The 20,968-nt window shown below is 50.3% G+C and overlaps 1 protein-coding gene across 5 annotated transcripts in view; it reads left to right on the forward strand.

Annotated features, from left to right (window-relative positions):
• Window positions 1-20,968, forward strand: part of BMP1 (bone morphogenetic protein 1) — a 38,827-nt gene that overhangs the window by 5,790 nt on the left and 12,069 nt on the right. For 2 of the 5 annotated variants that reach the window (XM_081134707.1, XM_081134711.1), the window contains exons 2-15: window positions 1,803-1,916; window positions 4,420-4,584; window positions 4,715-4,832; window positions 5,132-5,310; window positions 6,086-6,191; window positions 7,528-7,652; window positions 8,188-8,303; window positions 15,709-15,811; window positions 17,278-17,394; window positions 17,624-17,769; window positions 17,899-18,094; window positions 19,056-19,181; window positions 19,901-20,061; window positions 20,475-20,655. In XM_081134707.1, coding sequence (XP_080990833.1) covers window positions 1,803-1,916; window positions 4,420-4,584; window positions 4,715-4,832; window positions 5,132-5,310; window positions 6,086-6,191; window positions 7,528-7,652; window positions 8,188-8,303; window positions 15,709-15,811; window positions 17,278-17,394; window positions 17,624-17,769; window positions 17,899-18,094; window positions 19,056-19,181; window positions 19,901-20,061; window positions 20,475-20,655 — 1,953 coding nt within the window. Of the gene's footprint in view, window positions 1-1,802; window positions 1,926-3,691; window positions 3,748-4,419; window positions 4,585-4,714; window positions 4,833-5,094; window positions 5,311-6,085; window positions 6,192-7,527; window positions 7,653-8,187; window positions 8,304-15,708; window positions 15,812-17,277; window positions 17,395-17,623; window positions 17,770-17,898; window positions 18,095-19,055; window positions 19,182-19,900; window positions 20,062-20,474; window positions 20,656-20,968 lie in introns of those variants that run through there. The other 3 variants (XM_081134708.1, XM_081134709.1, XM_081134710.1) reach the window with 3 other exon arrangements.

The raw sequence follows: 20,968 nt of genomic DNA on the forward strand, positions 1-20,968 counted from the left end.
GCTGGAATCTAGCCACCAGATTATCTCTCCGTGAATTTGTAATGGGACACTCCTAGGCAAATGGATGGGTGGAGTATGGCTGAATGGGCATGTACTGGGTGGGCCAGGTTTAAATGAATTCATTAACGTAAAAGTAGTTTGTTGACTGGAAAACACCACATAAATTGCAACAGACATTTATACAAGGTGTCATTATCGCTACTATTACTGGCTTAATGAGTTTGGAACTTGCAGTTGGTTTGTGTGTGTTGGAGCTTGTGCATGTGTGTTTTTTAGGACCATCTGTGACTGTGTATTTTTTGGTGAGTGTGTGTGTCTGAGTGTCTATTTCTGTTTATATGTACTTACAATATAGGTTTTACGGAAGTAATGAACTTGAGTGCAGTAAGCACTGGACAGGGAATCAGGATGCCTGAATTATAAATCCAGACTTTCTAGTGTCTAGCAGCATGGCCGTGGTTAAATCATTTCCCTTCTGGGCCTCAGTTTCTGTATTTGTAAAAGGGTCACTCCCACACTCTGCTAATTCAGTTCTAGGTCACAACTACAGAAGAGTGTGTTTCTGTGAGCACGTGTTTGCAGACCCAAAGAAGAGCAGGATGATACTTCACTCAGACAAACGTTATCCAGTGCCTTCCACCTTTCAGGGCAGTGCGGGCATGGCTTATGTGTGCAGCGGTGTTTCTGTGACATGGCGGAGCTCTGTGTTTGATGGCATGGGTGTGGATGTCACTCTATGTCTGTAGGAGCACTAACCCCATGTGTCTGATTGTGTGTGTGTGTGTGTGTCCACCCAGCTGGCCATCTGGGGAGGAGAAACCTGTGTGTGTGCAAGGCCTCAAGGTTAAAACAACTTGTGTCATGCTACCCGCCAGGCCCGTGTAGCACTGGGATGAGAAGCAGATGTTGCCAGGGTGGAGCTGTGGGGAAGCTGCCCTCTGCTCCGCCTCCTGCCCCTCCTCCCCAGCCCGGGCCCAGCATGAAGCTCAGCTCACTTCTGAGCTCCTTCCAGAGCGCTCTGCTCTGTGGCCTGTTTCCTCTTGCTCCTGACTTCTCAAAAAGCAGATAGACTGTTTAGCTCATCTCTCCAGAAACATCTCCCCCAGCTTCAGAAATCAAAATGGCCTATTGGGGCTCTTTTTCCCCCAGTCCTTCTTCCCCCAGAGAGGAGACCTTGAGAATCTGAATAGAAGTCACTTGAACTGTTTCCTGACTGGGAAGCTCCCATCACGTGCCCTGATTTTCCTAAATTTCCTATCTGTTCCACTTTTTGTTCCTATCCTCCCCTCATTATAATTGAAACGGCATTTGTGGAGTGACTACCACATGTTCAGCCAAGGTTATCGGCCCATAAAGTAGACACTCTATCATCTGACCTTCTGTTTTCTTCTTAGCACCTCACTGTCTGGAATTCTCAAATGAGATACTGGTTTACTTGTGTGTTGTTGAAGGTTAGCTCCCCAGGAGCAGGGACCTCATCTGTCTTGCTAATCACTGGAGCAGTACCTGGCCCACAGTGGGTACTTACTAAGTATTTGCTAAAGAACTATGGAATAAATGGCATGACTATGTCTTCATGGAGCTAAAGGTCTGGTAGGGGCTGGGCATCAGCTTTGCTGGGATCTCAACTAAAAAGGAAGCATGCGTCTCCTCCAAGAGATCCAGAGTCAGCCACCACTGTCCTTCTTCCGCAGGGTTAGGAGTAAAGTTGTTGTGGACGCTGGGGGTGTGCCCACGGTTTGGGGCTGTCAGTGCCGGGTAGGAGGACTAATGTGGCCCCTGGCCTCTTTTTTTTGCTCTAGCTGCCTTCCTCGGGGACATTGCCCTGGATGAGGAGGATTTGAGGGCCTTCCAGGTGCAACAGGCCTCAGATTTCAGACAGCGTACAATCCGCAGGTCTTCCATCAAAGCTACAGGTACACTGGGTACGGACTGGCCCTCCTATGTGTCAGAAATGGGTCCCAGAATTGGAGAACCCGGGACCCTCCCGGCTTCCTGGACAGAGGCCTTGAGCTTGTTTCCCTTAGGATATCGTCATCCCTAACCCAGAGGAGTGGCAAGTGTAGACGTTCCCAGGAACTAAGAACCAACAATCTTTGTGCTTACAGTTTACAGAGTACTTTCAAAAGCATTACCTAACTTGCCTGTTCCCAACCACCTTCAAACGTAGGTGTCAGGACAACTCCCGCTTTACAGATACAGACACTGAGGTTCCCGGAGGTAATGTGACTTACTCAAAATCACAAAGCTAGTCAGTAGTATGCTGGGACAGGAACCAAGCCTCTCACTGCAAATCCAAGGCTCTTCCTTCAACACCACAATCCCTCCTGGCTTTTCCTCCCACTCCCACTTTGCAAGCTTCTATGCATCCTCCCAGGCCCATCTTAAGAGCTTCTCTTGTGAAAACTTCCCTGATTGCCCCCCAGACATGACTGTACCTCCATTTTCTGTGTTCTCTCTGCTCTGCACTTACATTGTTAGCATCTCACTTATTGCACTAGATTGCAACAATCTGTTTATATGCCTATCTTCCCAGCTGGACTCAAAGCTATTCTTATCCCTGCATGTGGTCCAAGTACCTGACAACCCACCTGGCACTTGTGAATGGGTGAGGGAATGGGAAGAATGAGGCCTGGCATAGCTCAGTTCTGTCCAGCCTTCTTACTGCCCTGGAGCATAGTCCTGCCCACAGGTAGCTCTCCCATTGCCAAAGGGTGTGGATGCTCACCTGGAGCCTGTTCTGGGCACACTCTGGTGGTGCCAGGCAGTTGTCTTGTCCAGCATGAAGGAGGACCCTGGCATGGGAAGCCCATGGAGTGAAAGTCAAACTACCCCAGAGAGCAGCTGGCATTGGAGTGTCACCTGGTGGCCTGGTAACTAGTGAGGCTTACTCGACCTTGGTGGGGACTAGTAGGCAGGGTAAAAGGGGAGAGCAGAATGGAGGAGCTGGATCACCCAGGCTGCCACTAACCCATCTCGTGACTTCGGGCAAATCTTTGGCCTTAGTTTCCTCATCTTTCAAAAGTAGATAGTGACACTTGCCCAGTCCATCCCAGAGAGCTACCATGTCCAATGAGAACATGTATTTGGGAATACTTAAAGAAAATATCAAGTTCTGTATGTGCCACAAATATGAAGGTTTATTGGATGAGAAGGAACCATTTCCCAGTCTCAGGTCCCCAAAGTTCCTAGGAAGCGAGTACCCCATTATCCTCTTTTTCCTTTACAGTCAACCCTCACTATTCATGGTAGCTAGGAATAGAGTTATAGAATAACCTTATGGGCACTCTATAAAGTCACTTTGAACACTGAATTAGCAAATACTAGGAGAAATATGGTTAAGTTTCTGTGATCCTCGGGTCACAAAATTTTCATAACTCATCAATACGCAGACCTGTCTTATGTATGTTTCTGTTTACAGACACCTTTTTAATATACAGTTGATTCATTGACATTGAACTCACGGCCAACAGCACTGTGACTCATGCCTGACTGAAGCTTATCGAATACATGTATTTTCTCCTTAAGACACATCACAGCCTCTTGCATGTATGAACAGCAGACAGCACTTCAGTGCCGTGGGGGGAGTGGGGCAGGAGGGTCATTTTAAACAACAAAATCGCCAACAGAAAGAGCACAAAAATGCAAAAAACATGGCACTAAGTAGACTGAGAGACATACTTGTTCACAGTATGGGAGCTGAAACCAGAAGGCAGAGCATCGTCTTATTCGACCTCAGCTGGGAAGGTACGCATTGGGTGACTCAGGCTTTTCCCTGCTCTGTGCATGTCAGCAAGCGACCATGAAAGAGCTGAGGGAACTAAGGATATCCAGAAGAAGCCACGTTGAGACTGGTTTTTACATCTTCTAACTTGTTCTGGAATTACCTGTGTACCTGTCTCATTTCCTCTGTCTACTAGTGTATTACATACTCCCTAATGACAAGACCAAAATCTTGGTCATATTTGAATCACCCTAAGACTCTAATACAGTGCTTTGCTCTTAGTAAACTCTGTTACATATTTTGAATTATCTTTAATACCTATGAAAACTGAGTAACTTTAAAAAAAGGGGGGGGGTGTAATGTTTAACCCTAGAAGTTGCATATAAAATGAAAACATTGAACCTCAATCTAGGAGATAAATATGAAGTATTACTTATAAAAGTAAGTTTAGACGTGGTCTAAATGGTAGATAACTACCATTAAACTCGGTTTTAAGTTAAATTTCAAATAAAATTGTCTCATCAACTCTTAAAAAAAGGAAGAGCTAAGGGTACTGATTTGAGGGTTACAAGTAAAAGGTAGTGAATGGGTAAATCTGGAATGCCCCCCCCTCCAAATGAAGATTGATTATAATTTGTTTCCCCGCCCCGGCCCTTCATTTGCTTGTTACCAATATCTTACTATTTCAATTCCAGGAAACTCCTCCACTTCCAACTGCCGGCAGGTTAACGGGCAACCTCAGAGGAGAAGCCCAGGGAGGTGGAGAAGCAGGTCCCGGAGCCGGCGGGCAGCAACGTCCAGACCTGAGCGTGTGTGGCCTGATGGGGTCATTCCGTTTGTCATTGGGGGAAACTTCACTGGTGAGTGAGATGTTGCCGAAGCCCTGCTGCATCCTGGTAGCTTCTGCCTATCAGGGGGGAACTCGTGAGCAGTGGGTGGAGGCAGGCCCACCTGGACAATGTGACAGCCTGGCCGCCTTTGTCCTGGTAGGCAGCCAGAGGGCAGTCTTTCGGCAGGCCATGAGGCATTGGGAGAAGCATACCTGTGTCACCTTTCTGGAGCGCACTGATGAGGACAGCTATATTGTATTCACCTATCGACCATGCGGGTGAGCAGGGGCCCCTGGGCACTGTACCCTTGCCCATAGTCCCAGCCCATGTTCTGCCATGGATACTGCAGCTATCCCACCTGGGCACAGCCCTTCGTCATCTGTGCCCACCTGCCGTGGGGCATCTCCCCAGGAAGGCCCCGGATGTGGCTGTGACTCCTGCACACAGCCCTAGCGTAGCTGCTCGGCCCCCTCCCTTGCCCCTCCGCTCCCCGCCCCCCTGGCAGCCTAGCCCGGCCCCTGAGTGGATGCACTCCCCCAGCTCGGGACCGCCCCCCTGAGCTGGCCCCGCCCTCCAGGTGCTGCTCCTACGTGGGTCGCCGTGGTGGGGGCCCGCAGGCCATCTCCATCGGCAAGAACTGTGACAAGTTTGGCATCGTGGTCCATGAGCTGGGGCACGTCATCGGCTTCTGGCACGAGCACACGCGGCCCGACCGGGACCGCCACGTCTCCATCGTGCGCGAGAACATCCAGCCAGGTATGTATGCACTTAGGCCCGGAGGATGGGGTAGGGGCGGGGCGCCCTGGCTCCTGCCCCAGCCCCCTCTCCAGGGCCCCGGCTGGGGGCCGCAGCTGCTCCCTCTAGCCATCACCTTTGGTCAGGTCAGCCTATAGTCCCAGTTCTGCCTAGGGCCCAGGTTGGCCCAGACCCCTCCCCTGAGGCATCGGCTGTGGCCAGTAGCAGCTCAGGGACCACAGATCAGCTGTGGAGCCACTTTGGGCACCCCCAACACCACTACAGGTCCAGATCCTGGAGACAGGAACCATCCGCAGCAGCCAGACCCAGCTGGCCTTCAGGGTGGGGTTTGGGGAGGGGTCAGCCCACCCCCATGCTGCCTCAGCCTTTCTCTTCACTGTTACCCAGTCTTCTGCTCTTTGCCTAGTCTGTCCTCTAAGGGTTTTTTCTCTTTCCTTTGTCCTAGCTGTGCTCTCTTTCCTCCCTCCCTGTTTCCTCCCTCTCTCCCCAGGCCTCCTTCACTCTTCACTGTTTTCATCTCGCTGTGGTTCTAGAAATGGGTGCTTCCTTCCCATACTCCCTTGAGCCTTCCCTGCAACCAGTCCTCCTTCACCCCGCCCCTCTGCTGGATACTCTTCTAGAGGCCTGCCCCTCCCCCCAGGCTTTCCTTGGCTGCTCCCTGGACCCTCAGGTAGGGAGGCACCTCTCAAGTACAGGGAGGACCCCATTTCCCACCCTGTTTCCCACACAGACCTGCCTCCTCCCACCCCCCACATCTTTTCCCTGGTTTTCTCAGGGCAGGAGTATAACTTCCTGAAGATGGAGGTCCAAGAGGTGGAGTCCCTGGGGGAGACCTACGATTTTGACAGTATCATGCACTATGCCCGGAACACATTCTCCAGGTAAGAGATTGCTGGGGTCATCAGCATAGACAAGAGCGGGCCCTGGGCAGCTGCAGCCCCCAAGCAGAGGACGCACGGGTGCTGCCTGTCCTGCTGTCCTCTCCTACCTTGGGTCCATGGCAGAGCCGGACTCACAAAGCCTAGGTCCTTCACCTAGAGCTGTGCACAATACGTGCACCTGGCCCATGAGACTGAAATCCTTCTCTGAAGACCAAAGGAGGGCATATTTTTCTAATTGGAAACACCCTTTTCTGATCTGTCTGCCTTTTTTGTAATTGGTTAATTTACAAAGACTGGCTCCTGCCCTGGACCAGCCCCCTCACGACCTCACAAGCACATGCACACCTACCCTTTATCCTGGGCCCAGGCTCCCAAAGTCACAGCCAGAACCCAGAGGTCATGGACCTCCCCCACCCCGGCTTCTCGTTAGCCTAGTGTGGGAACCGACCCTCATCCTCACGCTCCTTCCTGCCTGGCCTTTCCCATGCCTGGCTCTTTCCTCATCTCTATCTGCCCGCCTGCTCTGTCCCAGACAGCGGCCCTCCCCCTTCTCCTCAGTCCTCCTCTAGACCCGCTCTTCCTGCCTCCAGACCTGAGGGACAGAGACCGAGGAAGGGTGGTGAGGTCATCCTGCCCCCCACACTCACAGCACCCCGCATACATTTCCCACCACATCCCTCCCCACCCCCTGCTGAGTCCTACCCAGCTGGTGTGAGTCAGGGGCCCTGGGGAGGTGAAGGGCTGCCTGCTTTCCCTCCTCCCAGATGGAAACACCCAGGCTTTTAAAGGCAGGAACTAGGAGGACAGGAGACACTGATGGATTGGGAGCTGGTGAGGCTGTCCACAGGGTCTGTTCTGGCCACGGTGGAACCTGCCCTTTGGCCTTGTCCCAGGTGCTGTCAGAAGTAACTGTGACAACAGGGTAAAGTGTTTGCACTGGGTCATCCTGGGATAAGTGCAGCCAGGGCTGAATCAGCCCAGGGGCTGCAGAAGCAGGGGCTGGGTGGGGCTGGAGACACATCCAAAGCTCTCCTGGTCCTGGGAGTCGAGGCGAGGCTGAGCTGGGCACCAGTGGATCCCCAGGGCATCCTGGGCCTGTGCCCCTGACCTCCCAAAGTGTTCTCGGGGCTCCCCCAAGCTCCTGTGGTGTGGCTGCCACGGGGCAGGATGGCTGCTGGTCAGTGGGCAGCATAATGACAGGGTGAGATGTCTCCACCCGTCCCTGACCCTGCTGAGGAATGTCTGGGCTCTGGCAGGGTCATAACCTTGGGTGCACACAGACATGCTACCCCTCCTTCCGTCAGATTCTCACCCAGGTCGGGCTTGTCCTCCTCAGGGGCATCTTCCTGGACACCATTGTTCCCAAGTACGAGGTGAATGGGGTGAAACCTCCCATCGGCCAAAGGACCCGGCTCAGCAAGGGGGACATCGCCCAGGCCCGCAAGCTCTACAAGTGCCCAGGTTGGGGCAGGGAGGGATGAGCCAGGGAGGAGTGGAGGGCAGGGCTCCAGGCAAGCGGAGGCCAGGACCTGGAACCAAGGAAGTTAAAGCTGTGAGCCTTAGAGAAGGCAGAGGCTGCCTGGTGGAGGGGCCCTCAGGGAGGGGCAGTGTTCAAGTTATAGACCAAACTGGGGCTAGGATCAGGTGGTGGTGAAACGCTGAGCCACCCACCTTCTGAGGATCTGGGTGAGTGAGGGGCACCAGGAGCAGAAAATGGGAGAGCAGAGCAATTCTCACCAAAGGAGTCTGACCTTAACTCTGGAACCTAGTTGCCTTGACAACAGGACATCCTTCAACACAAGGCGGGGAAGTAGGATGGTGTGAGCTTATCTGTGAGAAGGGGGTGGATCTTAAAGGGATAGGACCACCCCAGAAACCTCCCTCCTCAGCCATTTTCCTCTCCTGAAAGAATGCCAGGGCTCAGGGTGGAGAAGCCAGAAGTTCAGGGAATTGAGCCCCTGCAGCCGGCCATCCAGTCATTTCCTTTCCTTGACAGCCTGCGGAGAGACTCTACAAGACAGCACAGGCAACTTCTCCTCTCCTGAGTACCCCAATGGCTACTCTGCCCACATGCACTGCGTATGGCGAATCTCCGTCACACCTGGGGAGAAGGTAACTGAGCATCTCCTCCTCTGCCAGGACCGCAGAGTAGGAGCACGTAATCAGTGTGGCTGTGAGTGACCTGCCTGGGGACGGTAAACCCATCTACCCCACAAGAATGGTACAGCACTACAGTGAGGAGGGGCTTCCACCAGTACTTGTAATTGAAGACTAACTCACAGATAGCACTTACTGTGTCAGGCACTGTTCCGAGTGTTTCTGAGATCCATTCACAGGCTTTTTACATGGAGTCTGGACCTCTTACCCACCTCTGGACCTTTGTGTCCTTTGTATTTTTATTGCTCCCAAGAATCAGTTTTAAGACTTTATCTCCCTCTGTTGGAACATGGTACTTAATGTACTACTGCAGCCTTGAGTAGCCTTGAGCTGGATTAGATTTTATTACTGGTCACATCATTCATCCCAACAGCACTCAAGATCTTTTTGAATCAGAATTGCATCCTCCAGCAGGTAGCCATCCCTTTTCCTCTGCCATGAGCTCATTTGATAAGCATGGCCTTCTAGGTCTTCAGAACCTGGTCTTTGATAAAACTATTGAACAGGACATGAATCAAAGCAGAGCTGAGATCTCCCTCTGAACTGACCTTGACCCGTTAATGGGCAGGTTTTGGGAAGAGTTATTCTACCTATGACACCATTTAATGTCATTACCATCCAGCCACAGGTCACCCCCTAGTTGACCGGAATGTGAGCTTCTTCTGAAACCACGCCTTCATCATCTTTATATCCCTGTTGCAGGAAGTGGTTAATAAATGCCTAATTTGTAGGTGGGTTGCCTTATCAAATCAAGTCCACTGATCCACTAGTCAGTAAAACCCCTTTTAAAAAGAAGTGAAATTTGTGACATGCCTTATTTCAAGTGAACCCAGACTGGCTCCTAGTAATCAAGTGTTTCTTTTCCAAATGGTCACAGACCATCTGCTTAATTGGGGATTGACATTCAGCTCAATGGTGTGCAGTTCCCAGAATTTACTCCAAACTCCTTCTCCCAACACACACACACACATCACGTACACCCCTTCTGAAGTTGGGAAAGCTTTTCTGCCAAATTCTCGAGATTGCAGACGATGATCACATCTGCAAGTTATTTGACTGTCCTCTGATGTCATTGTTGAGCCGAGACACAAGAGCTAATTTGCTCACTGACTCTCCTCCTATGTTCCTGAGCTTCCATTTCCTTTCCAAACTATGCTTATTTTATTTTTGTAATTTGAAGATTATTTCATTAATGAAAGACTTCTACTGAGGGTTGAGTAATTCCATCATCTCTCTTGGTTAACGTTCTACCATCTTCCCTCAAAAGTGAACCCATCCCTTCCTTGTTCTTATACTGAATCTAACCTAAGAAATGCAGTCCTTTTGGTGTTCTGTACTGACCATGCCCTGGCTTCCTACCTTCCTCTGCTGAGGGTCTTCACTGTTTTAGCCTTTGGAAATCTCATCGCAGGTTATAATAATAATAACAACTAATGATTGTCGAGCATATGTTTGGCCAGGCTTGTGTTAAAGATCTTTATGTGTTATATATTTTAATTAGCACAACAACATTATAGGCCGGGCACTAATGATATCCTCATTTTGCATATGAGAAAACAAACTTGAAAAAATTGAGTAACTTGCCCAAGATCACATTGAACCTAAATTATGACACAAAAGCCTGCAGTTGCAATACTATGTATATTCTAAAGTCCTGTCCCATTTCAGCAACTATGGAAGTGCCTTTCGGCAAAACTTTGTGCCTACTGGGCCCTGGCACTGGGGCTGGAAAGGTGCATAAGGCAGCCCCCAGCCCTGAGGAGCATAGAACAGAGCTTTGCTTTCTATCCTGTTCAGGAAGTTTGCTGAGTCAGCAGAGGTTTGGTAGCTTGGTCAGGATCTGCTTCTTCCCCTGTTGCTCCAGGCTGGCATGGGCTGGCTCTAGTCTCTAGTGGACACGTGGCCTGGCCCTAGGAGCCTCTCTTTGCATCTGGCCTCCTCCCTCCACAATTCCCAGGAAACTCCCCATCTTTTTTCGGAGGCCTGCCAGTAGGTCCAGGGAGAGATGTGGGCTCTAGATAAAAATTCCTGGTTAATCAATGCATGGTTGTAGAAATTCAAAAAATAAAACCCACCCACTGTCCTAGATGAAATTTTAGAGTTGTAAGTGAATCAAAGATGAAGCCTGGGGGACAGAACATTTAAAAGGCCTGTAGAGGCTGGGGAGCCGGAAGAGGATGACATCATACAATAACAACGGCCACTCTTTGTTATTTAATAATTATGTACCAGACGAAGAATCAGGCATCTTACACGCATGATCTCATTCCTCACGGTGGTTTTGACATGGGCACGATATCCCTGCTGGGCAGATGGGGGAGCCAAGGCTCAAAGGGCGTGAGTAAATCTGCCCAAGTTTACACAGTAGTTGTGGGGGAACCAGTGTTCAGTTCTAGGACTGTCTGACTCCAAAGTCTACACTCTTTCAACAGTAAACCTTAAATAAACCCACCTGTGTTAGCTGATGGACTTTGACATCTCTTTGGCTGATGAGCTGTTGTTTTCCACTGGTTTTCCGGTTCTCAGCTTATTGCCAGAAATGTGAACTTACCCTATACAACTGTGCACATCAGGGGTATGTCAAACGAGAGAAAGAGCCACTTTGGAAGGTTTCTTTGAGGGTCCCCAAGTCTCTACACTGCACATAATTAGCAGCTGCCCTGAAGAGGATTCACAGTGTTTCCCAAGCAAAGAAGCCAGCCTGTAGGAGCAGGAAAGTGATTTCAGAGGGAGATCATGGTCACATGTTGCAGAGGAGCCAAGAAGATAAAAACTTAAAACCAGTATCCACCCTCATTCCCATTTCTGCCTTCTGATATCCTGCCTATTCTTCCAGGTCCGAACCAGATTCTACTTCCTCTGTAACACCTTCCCTGACTCCCACCTTCTGTCCTCCAGTGGGCAGAGATGACCCTTCCCTCCTGTGCTGGGCCCTCCTCTAAGTCCTGCTTCTCAGGCGCTGAAAGGTGTGGGGCACTGAGGATGGAGAGAACATTGACGCTCGTTTTTTTTGCACAGCCTTTGGGCGAAATTGATTGGCAGGCCTGAGAAAGCCGCATGGCATAGTGTTTAATGGTGTAAGATTAAGAAACAGAATACCTAAGCCCTGGCCGGGTGGCTCAGTTGGTTGGAGTGTCATCCCGTACACCAAAAGGTTGTGAGTTCAATTCCTGGTCAGGGCACATACCCAGGTTGCGGGTTCCATCCCCAGTCGGGGCATGTATGGGAGGCAACCAATCAGTATCGATGTTTCTCTCTCTCCGTTACCTCTCACTCTAAAATCAATAAACATATCCTCTGGTGAGGATTTTAAAAAAAGAGAGTGCCTGAGTCTGACTCCCAGTTGTGCTCTTACTGGGGAAGTTGCTTAACTCTGTTCTTTGTTTCCCTATTTGTAAAATGGGCTTGGTAATAGTCCCCCCCTCATGGGGTTGATATGAGGATTAAACAAGGTGATGTATGTAACGTGCTTAGAGCACTGCCTAGCATGCTGGGAGTTCAGTCAGTGTCAGCTGCTGTTACCATTCTCTGCTCATCTGTTAAATGATCGAGCCCTGGCCAACTTCCCCCTGGCCCATTTGCCTCCCTCTTACTTCCAGAATTCTGGTCTGAACTATTTCAGATATCAAAATATCTCAAGCAAACTCAACCCCCGTAGTGAAATTAACATTTATGGAGTGGCATACACTGTTGTATGTATGTGTGACATATATGTATGTCATATGTTTGACACGTGTCAGACACTGTTGTAAACATTACCTATATTAACTTAATTTACCTATATTAATTACTTATATTACCCCTCAGTCCTATGAGGCAGGTGCTGTGACCACTTACATCGTACAAATAGGGAAGTGGAGGCACAGAGGAGTTAAATAATGGGCCTAAGATTATACCGCAAGGGCAGACTGAAGCCAGACTCGAGGGTTGATGTGTTCTCCCAGTTCCTCCTTGAGACTATCCAACAGACATGAGGAATACTTCCCACACGTGAGGTGCACCCAGAGATTCTGCACCCCGTATCCCATTTAATCCCCCCAGCTCCCCAGTGGAGTCATTAGGGTCACCTCCCCTTTTTCAGACAAAGACACTGAGGCACGAAGAAGTCAGGCCATGGGCCCAGAGTCACAGCCAGGAAGTGGTAGAGCTGGCCAGGTTTTCTTTGGCAGCGGGCAGTGTCCCTGCCACTAGAGCACAGCTGTTTCCACATGACAAGTTGTTACAACATTTAATTAGACACCTCCGGTCTCAATATAGCCGTGGCTGCACCTCCCCATAGGATGCCCCTAACCACCAGCACAGGTCGCTTCCTCCTGTGTGAGGCAACCTCTGGTCCCTCCTGCCACGTAGGAGGTCTTGGGTGGGCCCTTTGGGGTTCCGCCGGCTGGGCATGTGTGGTTTCTTCTTTAGAGAGTCTGAACTGATCTACCCTGGACAGAGCCAGGATTGTTTCCCAGGAGTTGCTGCTGTTCTTAACGCAGCTGCTGAGCAAAATTGACTGGAAAGCCGAGAGGCCGCATGGAGTAGTGGTTAGGGGCGTGAGTTTATAAGCCAGAGTGCCCTCATTCAGCCCTCTTCATTTCTTCTTCCATCCAGCGACTCTTTAAAAGATGTTTCTGTTGTTTGTTAGATGTAAGATAACATATGTGCATTATAAAAATTTTGAACAGTTTAGAAATAGGGTAAAAAGCCAATATTTTCCCTTTGATATTCCTCCAAATCCCACTCCTCAGAGGTGACTAAGCATTGGTAACACTGGGATATCCTTCCAGAACCTTCTAGGTATGCGTGTGTATGTGTGTGGTCTTCTGTAACTAGCCTTCGTTCAACGATAAATCCATGTCAGCACATACAGCTCTACCTCAATCATTTGCATGGCTGCTTAGCATGCCACAGTGTTGGTGTCCTTTAATTTAATTATTCAGTCATCTCCTGCAAGTCTCCAGTGATGGATGTTGATTTAAGTTTTTCCCAGTTTTCAAAAATGCTACCATAAACATCTTGAAACTCACATCTTTACATACGAGGGCAAGTATATCTGTAGAACAGATTCCTAAAAGCAAAATGCTATTCAAGAAATATTTACTAAGTAACTCCTACGTGCTATGCACCGAGGATTCCATATGAATGAAACTACCTCTGTGATCATATTTGCTCACTTTCTACAAAGATAAAATATTGGGTGTGAGACACTGGCTCCATAGCTAGAACAGACTTTCAGCTTCAGTTTTTCAAAATGCCAGGACTTGTATTTTTATAGTAATACTCTCAATGATGATTAATAACTATCAAGAATAATATTTTGCACTTTGTAAGACAGGATCTCACTCAATTACATCTCAGAGTACCTCAATTAATAAAAGGTTCCCAAACACAAACATACTTAAACTCATGAGTCAAAGGAAAAGAAGACAGATGGACTGTGAGTTCATGCTAGGGAAGACGGGATGTGAGGACCTGGAGGGGAAAGGCAGTGAAAACACCGCAGGCTTAGTGGATTGGAGGTCGCTGTAAACTGGAAGGATTATTGGGCTCAGTGTACAAGGAGTGAGCAAGGAAAGGGAGTGAGCAAGGAAAGGTTGGGGCATGTGGACAGAAAGTGGAGCCCTTGAACTTGAGATTGCAGGTGATAAAGTCTAGGACACGTGCTCTGTATAGCCGAGAAGGGACAGAGAAGGAGAGAGAAGAGGTCACAGAATGGAGAGGCCAGGGAATGGAAAGGACCATCTAGGTCAGCGATTTTCACCCATTTTCATCTCATGGCACATAAACTAATTACTAAATTCCTGCGGCACACCAGAAAATAAATTGTATTTTTTTGCCAATCTCACAAAAAAGATAGGTATCATTTTGATTCCTTCACACTGGATGGCTATTGTTCTGTTGGTTGCTGTCATTTTTTTATCTGACAGTCTAAGGGAAACGAGGTCAGTACCCCTGCTTGTTTTAAAAATTCTTGCGGCACACTGGTTGAAAATCACTGATCTGGATGGATATTGAAATCACCGAGAATTCTGACAGGGTCAGTGTTAGAGAGTGGCAGTGAGCCAGAAGCTCCCCCTTGACCGACCGCAGGTCACAGCATGGACACTGGCTGTAGACAGCACTCGCTAACACCTGCTTTGGGATCTTTTTCATTCTGGCTTTTTTCCATCTGCCTGTAACTCTGTAGTGATCCAGAAGGGAGACATGCCTCCCTGTCCCCTTCTCCTCTAACACGGAACCCAGCTGGCACCTAGCAGGTGGGCCCCTTGTGCCATCATGTGCCCACTGCATACTCCTCACCAGTCACCGTGAGCTGTTCCCGGGAGTCTCTGCTTGTTGGACAGAGAACACACAACAGGCTTTAGGGTTCATTCTGGAAACTGTTAATGAAGCAGTTTCCCTCCTGAAAAGTGTGCTTCTCTACCTATGGATGTGCCCACCTGCTGGAAGAGTTGGTACTTAGCAAGGGGTCAGACATTCCTCCAGTGTTAGGTGAACATTTGGTGAGTTCAGATGCTGAAATGAAGTCCTGAGTGGGAGACACGTCAGTACCTGTACCTGTGAAGTACTGTGTCAGGGTGAGATGTTCCTCCTCATTTACACATGGGGTAGCTGAGGTTCAGAGAGGTTGGGCAATTTACCCAAGGACTCACAGCAGGAAATGCTGAGGGAGAGTCACAACCAGCTCTGCGTGACTGGAGTGTTAGTATTTTCACTAAGTGATCTTTTCATGCATATGTTTTATCCTTCTAAGTCCTAAGCGTCTTGACAAGGGGTACATATCTTGAACTCATTCTGAGAAGGATTCAGATCTGGAAGGATTCCCCTCTGCAGTTAGCATGACCCCCTGCTCAGAATCAGTGTTGAATAAGTGTGCGACAATGGGGGACTCTGCCAGCCCTTCCCTCTGCCTCTTCTCTCTAGACCCTTCATTCCCATTTCAGACCCCCACTACCATCTGCAGCGAGGCCCTTCCTCTCACTGAAGACACCTCTTCCCTGTAAAGGTGCTGTGATTTATATGATTTAAGTCGACCCCAAGGAGAGCTGAGTGTAACCCAAAACAATGGCTCCTTACTAAGGGAATCGGTAAAATGAGCCTGCTGATTTCACACACATATTCACAAGGCCATGCATTTTAAGTGAGGACTGGCCTGAGGTATCTGGAAGCATGCTGACTGAAAAAGGCAGACAGCTTGGCGGGAGTGATATTTTTTGCCAGGAACCCCCTTTTGGAACCCTTAACTATTTATTACCCATAGCAAACAGCCTCACAAAAGTGGGACAGTGGTCATGGGACAGCTGTCGTGGGACTGGAGGGCGAGGCCCGTGAGGTGTGAGGAGCAACATAACCCTCTTTCTCCCTTTTCCCCTAGATCATTCTGAACTTCACATCCATGGACCTGTACCGCAGCCGCCTGTGCTGGTACGACTATGTGGAGGTCCGAGATGGCTTCTGGAGGAAGGCTCCCCTCCGAGGTAATGAGTGAGGCCGCCCTTGCCTCCTCTGCAGCTGATTCCTTCTTAGCACTACTTATCCCCCCCCCCGGGGGCCCAGCACTTGGCCAAGGGTGACACCCTGCCGGCTGGCTGCATTACTAACTAGCTGTATGACTTTGGGCAAGTCCTTTCCCCAGTCTGTGCCTCACAGTCCTTGGTACAGGCTTCCGGCCTTCCTCCTGGTGGTTGTCAATGTATGGCTAGGGGAGTCATCTGTGTTGACAGAAATGGACAAGCTATTCTGCGCATCCCACGTTCCGGGCTCTCTTCCTCATCTGGGCAATTTCGGAGGCTTCGTCTCCTCTGTCTGCAAGGTCTGGCCTGAGGGTACCCACAGTGCAGCCTGGTATACCACAAAGGCTACCTATATGGCCCAGTGACCCAAACTCATTTGCACAGGGTGCTTTTTTCCTTGGGGTGAGGGGTGAGTAAGTAGGAAATGAGTGGGTCAGAACCACGGAATAGAACGTGCTTTAATAGACATAGAGTTAGGGCAGAGAGGTGTTCTAAGAGGGTCTTGGCATCCAGGCTGAGGATAGATGAATTCTTCTCCAGTGTCGACAGGAATCCAGGTTGCTCGGGACTGTTCATTACCATTAGGACCTCTGCCCCACAGCCTGTGCCTCTAGCAGGCTGACAAATCCTTGCTTATCACATTTTCCCCCCAGTTTCTGACATGCGAAATTTCTTATTAGTTACCTAAAGCAGCTGTTATTACAACACTTCCTCCTTCGGACGTGTGAGCGTTTCCAAGACTGCAGTTTATTTTCGTAACTTACATTCCTAGGTCAACGCCCTCTGTCCCTTGACGAAAGTTGGGAAACACCCATCTTACTAGAACACACAGAGCACCCCTGGTTGATTCTTGACTACGAAGAGCCCCACAGATGGCCAGCCTCATCTGCTTGGGTGGATTCTTGTCCTGTTTTATTTCAAAGGAGACATTTTCTAAACCAGTCCCCAGATTCTGGGTTCTATCTGGGGTCCTGTGGCATCCCCTGCGTTTGATCAAATGACTCATTTTGTAATATACAAGGAAAACTGTCTTGGTTCTCAGTTATTGTTTACGTGGAGATCAGATAAGAAAAGATAAGTAACAATGGTGGCATGCTCTTTAAAACACGTAAATAAAACACATGAACAGTTGGTTACCGTGGGGGTCACCTTTCCTTCCAGAAACAGACTCATATCCTATCCCTCAAGGGTGTGAAATCCTCTAGAAGGGTCTCTCTCTGGCTCTTCAAGGCCAAGCTGGACCTTGGACCAGACACAGGCCCATCGGAGGGTACAGGGTCTTGGTAGTATGTGTCCAGTGCAGACGAGGGCCCGAGCCCCTGAGTCCCTCTGAGAGATGAGGCCTGCTTCCCGAGGGACAGCCTGGCATGAGAAGGAGAGAGGGACTCAGTTCTGGCCTCACTGCCCCTCTGTCCACACTGTCTTCACAGGCCGCTTCTGCGGGGGCAAGCTCCCTGAGCCTATCGTCTCCACTGACAGCCGCCTCTGGGTTGAATTCCGCAGCAGTAGCAACTGGGTCGGAAAGGGCTTCTTTGCAGTCTATGAAGGTACCTAGAATGAAAAGGGGAGAAGAGTCAGATATATGGGGTCTCTGGCATCCTAGAACCACTCCCTCCTGGCACCAGAAGAGATCCCAGTGGGATTGGCCAGGATGGGAAGGGGAACTAGGAAGCTGGGGGGTTTGGGAAGGGCTGGAGGAGGGGGAGAAGGACTCCCGAGCAAGGCAGAGCATTCTCACTGATCCCCCTTTTCCCCACCTACACTGTGTCCCCAAAGCCATCTGCGGAGGAGATGTGAAAAAGGACAATGGCCACATCCAGTCACCCAATTACCCGGATGATTACCGGCCCAGCAAAGTCTGCATCTGGCGGATCCAGGTGTCCGAGGGCTTCCATGTGGGCCTCACCTTCCAGTCCTTCGAGGTAGGTCAGAGACCCTGTGATCCTTTCATGCCCCAGTTGACCCCAGGACAGCCCACCTCTCCATGGGCTTCTGGGTGTTGGGTCCTGGCAGCCAGAGTTCCTCTGACTGATTGAGCCCCTGATCCCCAGATTGAGCGCCATGACAGCTGTGCCTATGACTACCTGGAGGTGCGTGATGGGCACAGTGAGACCAGCACCCTCATCGGGCGCTACTGTGGCTACGAGAAGCCTGATGACATCAAGAGCACATCCAGCCGCCTTTGGCTCAAGTTTGTCTCTGACGGATCCATTAACAAAGCTGGTTTTGCTGTCAACTTTTTCAAAGGTGCTGCTTTCCCTGGTCCCCCACCCCTCCCACTCCATGGCCAATCCATCTTCTCCATTCCTTTTTTAAATTTTTTAAATCTTATTTTTAAGTGTACAATATAGTGTTGCCGACCACAGGCACAATTGCTGATGCATGTTTAGTCTGTTTCCACAACTTGGCTGTTGTAAATAGTGCTGTGATGACTTCATTCCTTTTTCATTCACTCATTGAACACAAAGATTGTGAGGAACCCATTAGCACCCTGTTCTTGAGTTTATGGCCTAAATAGGGGAAAAAGGTCAACCCCACTGAAAAACTGCATACCTCATTGAGTAAACAACAAAGTTAGTTAAAGTAGCTGAAACATGGTAGGTGCTCGACTATGAATTTAAAGGATAATTCAGGAGTTGCCTTAACATCCAAAAGTTTATACAGCGTGCTGATGAGGCCTAGAGGCAGGAAGCACCGTTGGAGCTCAGGGAGGAAGCAAGGCAGCGTGGATGAGGTATCGGTGTGACCCTGGGCAGGGGCTTCTGCCTGAACCTCACTTCCTTGTCTGTAAAGTGGGGACAGTAGTACCCCGTCATCAGAGGCTTCATGTAAGGATGAAAGATAAATGAAAGAATAGTTCAGGAACGGCGCAGGAGAGGCACCGGTAAATGGTGTTTTCAGAAAAGAGGCTCTGTGAGGCCCCCTGTCCCCTCCGTCAGGTCACTGCCTGTCCCTTTGGGTGGGCACTTCATGAGAAGTATCCCCTGGGAACTGAGTGGGTCCTGAGCAGCCACGGAGAGCTCGGTGGGGCCAGGAGGCCAGAGCCTCAGAACCAAGTGGCTCACGACTGACTGCCCACTGTAGAATGGGACTGGGGGCTGTCACAGGAAACCTTAGGGACCCTGGACTTGACTCTCAAGTAGAAGCAGGAGAAGGGACCCTGGCCCTTGCCTGGGAGTCACTGACACCCTTTCCTTCCTACTGGCAGAAGTGGACGAGTGCTCTCGGCCCAACCGTGGGGGCTGTGAGCAGCGGTGCCTCAATACCCTGGGCAGTTACAAGTGCAGCTGTGACCCTGGGTACGAGCTGGCCCCTGACAAGCGCCGCTGTGAGGGTGAGTATCCCCCCAGACTGCCCAAGACTCTGTTCCCTCCCCCACCCCAGACTGTCCAGCCAGATCTCTGATGCCCTGGGACAGACCCCTTCCTGGAACAGCTAGGACTCCCTAGCGCTTTCTTCACCACTTGTGGATAAGGAATACATTTCATCACTTAATCCCCCAGGACACTCTGTTACCAGGGGTGATGTACTCTGGTTTTTGTAGGGTTTTTTGTTTTTCTATCTTATTCTGTTTTTTAAATGCTTATCTTGACCAGTTGATTGATTTCATCACCCACCAAAAGGTCATGATCCATGGTTTGGAAACCACTGCTCTCAGACAGGCACAGAGTTTCAGCCCCTCCCTGTAAATGATCCCAAGAGGCTGGTGATAGAACTCTGTGGCTCCCTGACTTCAGCTCAGCCTGATCCTGCTGAATGGCTACTCCCCAGTTCTTCTCTGTCCTCGCTGCCCACTGACACTGCCTTCCTTGAGCCCCTTCTTCCTCTCTCTCAGCAGATGCCCTGACCCATATAAAACAGAAGCGGCCACACACACACTCCTCAACTCCTCATACTTTAAAGATACCCCCCACCCCATGCCTCCTTCCCTCTGTCCTGGAGAGACCAGACCCAAGTCCCCATCTCCTCCTTAATGTACCCCAGCCCATGTCTCGTGCCCTTCCCTAGAGCGGGGACTCCTGGAAGGTGATGCCACCTCCCTTGTGCCCCCAGCTGCCTGTGGTGGATTCCTCACCAAGCTCAACGGCTCTATCACCAGCCCGGGCTGGCCCAAGGAGTACCCCCCTAACAAAAACTGCATCTGGCAGTTGGTGGCCCCCACCCAGTACCGTATTTCCCTGCAGTTCGACTTCTTCGAGACCGAGGGCAACGATGTAAGTGCATCCTGGGGCTGATGAGGAGATGTAGGAAGGTCTGAGGCATTGGAGCCCGGCTTGATGTGTGCTTCCTACCCTCTGAAAGAAATAAACTCCAAGAATGTAGAGGAGAGAGGGATTCAGGGAAGCAGGGGGCGCTCAGGGAAGAGGGAAGTCCCCGGAGCCTGTGGCATGTGGGAATGAAACACATGGCGCCCAGAAGCCTGTGGAGCGAGGCAGGGCTGGGTCTTGTGTGAAGAGCACAAGAGGATCCATCTGATGGCAGCAGGGTGGCACTGTTTTGAATTGTTAGACTTGGTAAAGCAGGTAACTGCAGGTGAAAGGATCCACAGAACAGGAAATCTCCCTGGTGGGGGTGGTCAGGAGAGGCATCCTGGAGGAGGTGGGCCTGGAGCCGCACTACCCTGCAGGTGTGCAAGTATGACTTCGTGGAGGTGCGCAGTGGACTCACAGCTGACTCCAAGCTGCACGGCAAGTTCTGTGGCTCTGAGAAGCCCGAGGTCATCACCTCCCAGTACAACAACATGCGCGTGGAGTTCAAGTCGGACAACACAGTCTCCAAAAAGGGCTTCAAGGCCCACTTCTTCTCAGGTAACCAGGACTCCCCAGCTCAGAGCCACTCTCTTGCTCCCTGCACTCCCCAGCCCCCTGTTGCCCACAGCAGAGTCTGTCCTCTGTTCCGTCATCAGCTCACCACTAGGCCAGCCTCTCTGCCCTGAACCCTGTTCATTCTGAGCATACTCAGGGCTCTATGGCAGCCGACCTGAGGCTGGGCAGTTCATAGGCAGGACACAGATATGCAAAGTTGAAGGGAGACAGTGGTCCAGGTGTCAGGAGTCTGAGAGAGGTCAGGCTCTGGGGACAGGCAGTTCAGTGTGGCCAGAAGTGCATGCAGGGAGCAGGA

This window comes from Miniopterus schreibersii (genome assembly GCF_964146895.1).
Source record: "Miniopterus schreibersii genome assembly, chromosome: 4".
Lineage (NCBI taxonomy): Eukaryota > Metazoa > Chordata > Mammalia > Chiroptera > Miniopteridae > Miniopterus > Miniopterus schreibersii.